The 8,323-nt window shown below is 35.7% G+C and overlaps 1 protein-coding gene across 7 annotated transcripts in view; it reads right to left on the bottom strand.

Moving 5' to 3' along the window:
- Positions 1-1,727: 1,727 nt before the first annotated feature.
- The window catches only part of PCMTD1 (protein-L-isoaspartate (D-aspartate) O-methyltransferase domain containing 1), a 40,614-nt gene continuing 34,018 nt past the window's right edge, over positions 1,728-8,323 (bottom strand). For all 7 annotated transcript variants that reach the window (XM_021555712.2, XM_021555716.3, XM_021555715.3 and 4 more), the window contains 2 exons: positions 7,472-7,595; positions 1,728-4,511 (listed from right to left, as the gene is read on the bottom strand). In XM_021555712.2, coding sequence (XP_021411387.1) covers positions 4,141-4,511; positions 7,472-7,595 — 495 coding nt within the window. In that variant the 3' untranslated portion in view covers positions 1,728-4,140. The remainder of the gene's footprint in view (positions 4,512-7,471; positions 7,596-8,323) is intronic.

Below are 8,323 nucleotides of genomic sequence, written 5' to 3'. Positions count from 1 at the left end.
TTCATGGAACACATCCATGGAAGCAGTAGAGCAGAAGGAAACCTTAATGAATTATTTTCTAGCCAGGATAAAAAGGCTACCAAAATGGAAAGGAAATGCTTAGAAAACAAAAACCACCTGCATTTAGTGTGTACTGATACCTATAGTTCTGCTATTTTCTCTTTATGCTAAAATCATGGCTAGTCATGAACGCATGAAGAAACAGTGACAGAAAAAAACAATTTTTTTTTTACTTCTTTCTAGCATGGAAGTATTTTGCAAAGTATCCTAGCAAGGTATTACATAGATTTCTGGCTTGCAGTAGAAGATAGGGCTTTAAAAAAGGATGTGCAAGTTCCCTCGGCTCCCCTGACAATTCTCTATAAAGCATCACAGAATATGAAGGATGACAGAAAACTCTAGAAAGGAAGTATTACCATCATGCTGATAAGGACTGATAAATCAGAGTTAGATTCTTGCTTCCATACTGCCCATAAATGTGGCAGAAGCCTTGTGGCTAAAAAAGTCAACTTTTCTTGCACATAGTAATTCAACAAGTTGACAAGTACACTGTGAAGCCACCGAAGAGAGACAGGCACTGATCAAGCAAGTTATCTAAATTTTACTGAAGTTGTTTGACTAAAACATCACAAAAACCACACACCTTTAAAGCCTCCCTGTTCCAGTTACACTCCAATGACCTTCTCAGAACAAGTTGATGGAAAAGACCTCATACTTCATTCAAGTGTTGTCAAAATAAGTAGCAGCCCATTAAAGTGGAGTTGAGTATATACACCTCTAGAAGAACACAGAACACCATTCCTTTATCTTTTATAATTGATTAGTAAATCACAAAGCCTTCAGTTTTACTCAATTACATGAATGATGGAAGGCAACACTCCTGAGGACATACGGATAAATATTTAATGAGCTAAAACAGCTTTAATCAGAACATAGCACATTTGATTACATTCCTTATTTGTTTTCAAACTGCTAGGCAAAGATGCATTTTAAAAAATAGTGTAGAGAAAAAGAGTACAAGATAAAAAAAAACCAAAAAAAAACCAACCAAACAAAAAAACCACCCCAAACCAAAACAAAAAAACCCAGACTTAAGTTGCCTGCACCTGAACAAGCAATAGTGCTCAGCCAAGCACAGCTGTTTAGGCTCACTGCAATAAAGACAACTCATTTCAAGTTTCTGGGAGGCAGCTCCTCAGTTTTTCCTGAGTGACATGGGATTAAAAATTCATGCCTTTTGAAAAGACAGCACTGGTCTTGGATCCTTGACCAGACCAAAGAAGATAAACCCCCCTGAAGTCCCAATGCATCACACCCTTCGTTACGGTCATTACAATTATAGGCTGCTCATCGGCCTACCTGACCTACCTTGAATCTTTCCTCTAACTGGCAATAAAATGAAGCTGCATCAAGAAGGAGCTGCAGAAGCTAGTGTGACTCACTGGTTGTTCACCACCCATGCAGGCCTTATTTCCAAGTTTTCCTTTTGTTTTGACCCAGAGAGCTGCTCAGTTGAGGATTAAAAGAAAATTCAGTATTTAGGGAAAAACAACAAAACATGGAAATGTTCTTCAGTATGTAACTCAAGTTTGGCTTCTGGGCTCTCCAGAGGAAACTCTCCACATAAGTACTTCAAAAGTAGTGCTGGGACCAAAATAACTTTCCCTCTTTCATTAATAACATCTCATTTTTCAACCTTTCCAATAATTCACAATTTAGCAAGAATATATACTTCTGAAATTCAAGAACAGCCTTTATTAAGAGATTACTGACCTAATTATGAAACAACTTGTACCTGAATTTCCAAATAACTGAAAATACTTCCACAGAAACACAGAAATTCAAGCAAGCAGAAACCACAAAAAACCATTTTATTGCAACAATGTCCCCATCATCAAGTGAGATGGCAGAAATTAATTTTAATTAACTTTGTCTTTCTACCTTTTTATTTATGTAAATATAAATTCAAGAGTGTAAAATAAATCCACATATAAAACACAGAGGAAACATTCTCTTTCATTGACTCCAAAAAAAACTTCCATACTGAAGATTCATGACAAGTCATCCACTGTCCATTTTTCCAAGTATACAGGCATGAAAGAATGCAGAATTTTATTCTCAAAAATCATCCTGTATAAAGTCCTTGAAGTACTTGAGTAATATTTAGTAATCTCATTCTTGAGCTGATGGATGTAGATTCCAAGAAAGGAGACAAACATTTCAAACTTCAGATTATTTAACCTCCATCTAAAATAACCCATTGAAAACAAGATTATGTTCAATTCCTATAGCTGAAGCATCACAATTACTTTATTAGTATCCTTACTTTGAAAAACTATTTCTTATAAGGTTTTCCTGCTTTTAAAATAAAGTCAGAATATTTATTTCAAATACTTTTGCGTACTTATACAGTAAATATATTGCGGAAAGTAACTCCACATGCTGGTACAACAGGCCTTCATGAAATTCCATTTAAACATTACTATGATGTACCTTAAAAACAGGGACTACAGCATGAAATGCACCAAAAAGAGTCAGTGTCACGGGACTGTGTCTGATCTTCCTTCTCAGATGCAACAAAATAGTAATGTATTCTGAAGCAAATATTGGACTGCTAGACCATATGAATACGAGTTGGTTATAAATATTTGGAATAGGAACATTTACTGCTTTAGAAATATGTGATTATTTTGTTCATTTTTTTAGACAATAAGTGTCACCAGTATTATAAAATGTATCATGGGGGATATTTCAATGGGAGTGTTTTTCATTGGGTCTAACAAGCATACATTTCCTATGATTGTGGTTTTTAATACATATTACATGCCAAGTCCTTAATAAACGGCTTATCCTCATGGTTATGTTACAACAGAATGAAGAAATTAAGATGGTAAAAGCAAAGTTAAAAATGAGAACTGCAAATAACGTCACAACTAGAAAAGGAAGAATCATTGAAGGATTTAAATCAGCACTATTGTGGGTCCCCACAGTTGCACTGCTACTCTTAGGTTTCCAAAAGATGCATACGATTTTATAAAATATTTTTGTGCTAAGAGCCATGCTCAGAAACAAAATATAGGCTGGCACAAGTCTACCTTCTTGGAGATGCATGTTAAGTATAAATTTCACTTGCTAAAGTGCATTTACTGAACAAATTCTAAGTTCTACTATTATAACTATCCCAATAAGCAATACAAACTAAACTTTGTTGAAATTCTACCTCTACTTAAAAGCAGTAAATATAGATGACTGAAATCTAAATTACAATCTTGAGTTACCAAACTTTTGACTCAATGCTGTGAGCTCTAGAAATAAACAAAATTAACTGTCCTATACTTCCCACAAATGAGGAATTGCCTCTAGTTAGAAATACTGACAGTGTAGAATGGAGTTAAGTATAAGCAGAGCTGAAGTAAGCATTGCCTTGCTTCTTATTCAATATGGTGTTTCTTTAAGGCTCTGAGAGAAGCTGTTAGTTGTCACAAGATCTTTTGGCAAAAGATAAATGGAGAAGTAGCAGGGTCATCTGACATTTCAGAACTTGTATTTTCATATTTCACTAAAGCCAGCTCATTCAGTGTCTGTATACATTTATGCACTTGTGTTGTTGGAATACTCTATACCAACATAGTAATAATGATTGCAACAAAGCCATAGTAAAATAAATTTTAGAAGGGTCTGATTTGGACATTAGAAGGTAAGTCTCTGCATGTTTAAAATGCTTCCCTAATAGTAATAAATACAGACAAATTGTTCATCAAGTCAGATGCACATGTTTAACCAATTATTTAGCATATATAAAATTTCACTCATCCTTTTATCAATACAAATCTGTTAGGGATCAAAAAAAGACTTACCATGCAAAATATTGATTAGTGCTGCATAATGGAATATATATTTCTATCAGAGTTAAAACAGTATTTTCAAAATTTAAAGAAAAATAGACTTTTAAAAAGGGATTCTACTGTTGAATGCAAGTCTTCCTTGTACCAAAGACAAGATAGAGACAAGTTACCATTTATCGCTGTACTTCAGTCTTGATGAAAGACTAATAATAATTTGTCCACCTACTTCTTAATAAATGCTACATTTTCAATAATAAAGGAACTATCAGTAGGCATTATTTCTACTTAAAACAAGTTATTTTTCTCTGTAATAGGTCAAGTATGCTTTTAAAGATTCAGGTAATGGTAGACTCATAATCTTCTCTCTCAAGAGATTTCGAGGAGGCTCTTCTGGCTTCAAGGCCTCACTGTGATCTTTATCCTCCTCCTCTTTGTTATCATCTTCCATTCTTTCATCTTCTTCACTATCTAGAGGCTGAGGAATGAGCTGATTACCAACAAACACATAGGTGTTAATCCTGCGTCTACGGCATCTCCTGCGTTTGCGTTTCGGAGGAGCCTTCTGAGCAATACCCTTGGCTTTCATCTCCTCGTTTATGAAGTTTCTAAGAGTGCGTCTGATATATATCCGAGCTAGGTCCTGGAGGTTCCTAACAGCACATGGAGCTACAATGAAAGAAAAATAAGTTGTACTAAGTGAAATTTCCCTCTAGGAAAAAACCCAAACTAGCTGCAAGACAGGGAGACTAATGTTCAAAAACAACTGAATTGATATTTTAGTAAAATTACACAATATGCAAATGACACACAGATAGTATCACCTTGACAAACCCTGTGGCACAGTCCAAGAAACAAAGATGTCTTAGCAGATGTGCAAGATAAGTAGAAGCCATGATCACTAAAATAAATTTAAGAAATTACACAAGTACTGTCTCGGCACCTACTGGTACCACTGTTAATATCCTGTTGTGGGAAAACAATTTTTACCCCTGTGCCAAATTTGTTAAGGCAAGTGCCTTTCTTCTGCCTCCTCCTTCTGCTCACTTCCTAGTGAATCTAACTAATGAGGGAGGGATATGTCTAATTCACAAGTGACAAACCAGATAAGCCACCTGTATCTTTGCAGCAGAAGAGGAAATCAAAATTGCTCCAATCCTAAAGGGAGAAAACCCCAAACCAACAAGAAAAAAGCCAAAACTTTAATTTTCCAATGACAGCCAGGTGATGACAAAATATTGCTTGGCTGCTGGACACCTACTCTAGATGAGCTATGGATTGCTAATTGCAAGGAAAACAAAACCAAAAAAGCATACTAGCAGCAAAAGCTGAAGCTTGTTCAACTTTCTTACTTGTCACTTTCCTTCCTGCATAGAATACCATAAAATTAACAGGGACTACAGCAAGGAAGAAGTTACTGAACAAATAATTTCAAAAATAACACTTCCAAAAAATGCATTCAGCTATAAAAGCTACTGATGTAATTTAAAGAAGATTGATTGTTACATACAATGACTTCAGTTGCAGACTAATTAATTTATCTGAGACAGAAAGGATATTAAGACTGACAATACTAATTTCAGATCAAGCCAGACAGGGGAGGGAAAAAAAAGTCCCATTTCTTTAGTATAACATCAGCTCAAAATTCAAGAACAAAATCCTATCTCTACCATCCAGAACATGTCATAAGTTCAAGTGAAACAGACCATGATTGCAGATTGTATGTCAATTATAACAAATGCAAGCATTTTTTAATGAGAAGAGCAGGATGCAAAATTTTGGATATTTACTGTCCATGTATTTCCATTTGTCTACTACCAGTGAACTGCATCCTAACCAATAACTACATTGATAAAAACTTTTAACACCACCTCTGTAGTTTTCTACAAAAAAAAGACTCTGCTTTGAACATTGCTGACAGATATTTCACATATGAGTTATTTTAGTCTATATGTAACACTACATATGTGTCAGAAAGCATTCAAGGGTTGTCAAAAGTATGGCAGAGACTCTATGTTTACTTAGTAATGACATCTACAAACTCTGGCTAAAGTTTACAGAAGAAGCATGTTGACTAGACTACTTCGAACTTTTAAGATAAATTATAGGCAGGCCTGTGGATTTGAAACAAATAGACAGTGTTACTATAAAAGACAAATTAACTAATTTTTTTTAATGTTGAGGTTCAGCACACTACTTTTTACACCACTCACACCTTCCATGTACACTCAAACATCCACAAGAACACTTTTGCTTCATTTTTAACTTTTTAAATAAAACCAGATCCACCGGCTTAGTGGAAAGAAGCCTATCTCACTAATCTCATTTTACAGTGCAACTTCAAGCCTCTAACCCTTTTTTCTTTTAAATGTGAACAATACCCCATTTGGTTATTTTTTTCCTCTTCTCACTAAAACATCATTTTGAAACTGTAACACAGAAAACACCTTTCTGTACTACCATTCAGCTCTGACTGTCCATGGTCTGCACTCCTCATTCTGAAAATTTAGGGATGTTGATAGAAAATCCTCTTTTGTTCCAGGGAATTAAGCTGTATAAAATCATAATGAAGTCTGACTAGCCACCTCTGTATTTCATTGTTAGATATGACACAATCTATGTGTTATGGATGGAACAGAGGAAAAATAATTTTGAATTAGTAAATTAATTTCAGGAAATTATTTCTGAGGGCTCAAAACAAGTATTAAAACAACAAAAATTAATTATTTCTGCATAGGAATAGATTACATAAAGGAAATTATCTTTATACTTTGCATAAAAAAGTAGAGCTACCTATCATAGCAAACTCACACACACTCAAAATTAATAGCCAGTTCAGCAGTTACAGGCAATGCAAGCTGATAGGACATCCTGGATTCCTGAAGGGCTTGTATCAGTTTCAGAGTTAAAACATGTTATCTTTTGGGCTCTTTGTTGGTTTTATTTAATTTCCCACATGCTACCATAGCTCTGTGTTCTACTCCTATCCCTGACAACTCTAACAGAAAATTTTAACTCTGTGCTTTTCTTTGCCAGCTTGTTTTTCTTTCCTGTTATCATCCCATCTTACCGTTTGGGAACAGGTGTACTTCCAAAGACGTTATAAATACCTTTTCTACCTCTGCTCAAAGCATTGCAGCTAGAAAGCCAATTCCGATGACTAATAACAAACAGCTAGGTATGACTATATCCACTGCATACAGACATAAAGCATGCTTGGGCTTATTAATATCCTATCATACCACAGCCCCAGTTTAGACTTCTTCCTTCCATTGCAGGGGGAAGAGAAAAAAAAATTTCTCTGGTAGACCATGAGAAATGTAGCACTATGAGGGACACAATATTAGCTGGCTATTTTATGCATACCACTGTAATACAGAAGCTGAACTTAAGAGGAAAAGGTGGCTGGAAAAGAAGCTGGAAACATTCTATCACTTAAATTATTAACTAAAATTCAGAATATTAACTGTGAAGCAACACAGACCATACACCAGGAGCACAACAACGTATCACTGAGCTACTGCTTTGCTAAATGGAATGTTTCTACAGCACAGCCTCTCAGCTTTCAGACATCCAACATCAGGCACTGTAACATCCCTGCAAGCCAAAGGGAGGGAGCACAAACTTACGCAGTCCTACAGTGTCATGTTTGCCATTGTCTTTCCTATTTGGTTGCACTAGTGGAGCAAACGAAACAGCAAGGATATTCTTACTTTCCCATGTGTTCTGTCCTGTTCTCAAGATCTGTGTTAGCTGCAAAACAAAACCAAAAGAAATCAGTGGTTACAATTTTGTCAGTCAATACTATTCAGATTGGTTTCAAACACACTGCTATTTTGTTTTGCTTCAAAAGTAATTAATCAAGGCTGTTTTAGGAACAGAAAGTACTTTGACAATCCTTGAAATACCACTTGGTCACTAGAGTACTAAATAAGGCTCTTTGGTAATGGGAAGAGATGCATCTGGAAAACACAGGCCCTAAGGTAAAAACTAAGGTAAGTTTTGTTTTTTCTCATTTTTCCAAAAGATCAAAGAACACTTTAGATTGGAAGCAACCTCTGGAGTCCTACCCTCCTCTTGAACAGGGCCAATTTTCAAAGTTAAATCAGAAGCTTTTCTGAGTAAGTGAAAAAAGACTGAGATTCCCCACCTGTCTAGGTAACCTGCTGTAGTGTTCAACCATTCTTACTATGCAAAACTGTCTTCCTTGTTTGCAGGCAGAAAGCTCCCTTGTTGACAATTTGTAATGTTCTTTCAGTATGCTGTGCACCTGTGAGGAGAACTGGACTCCTGTCTACCAGGTAAATTCTCCACCTCTTCAGGAAGACAACAGGAATTAAATGTTTCCTTGGTGTTCTTCTGCAAGCTAGATTATCTCCGATCTTGTACCTGCTCCTCACACTTAATATGCTGTAAACCCCTACCCATTTGTATACAAGATAAAAATAGTCACAGCTGTAATTTCTTTCTTAATTTGTGAC

This window comes from Lonchura striata, chromosome 1, assembly GCF_046129695.1.
Source record: "Lonchura striata isolate bLonStr1 chromosome 1, bLonStr1.mat, whole genome shotgun sequence".
In the NCBI taxonomy this organism is placed as follows: Eukaryota; Metazoa; Chordata; class Aves; order Passeriformes; family Estrildidae; genus Lonchura; species Lonchura striata.
This window is presented reverse-complemented; position numbering and strand designations above follow the sequence as displayed.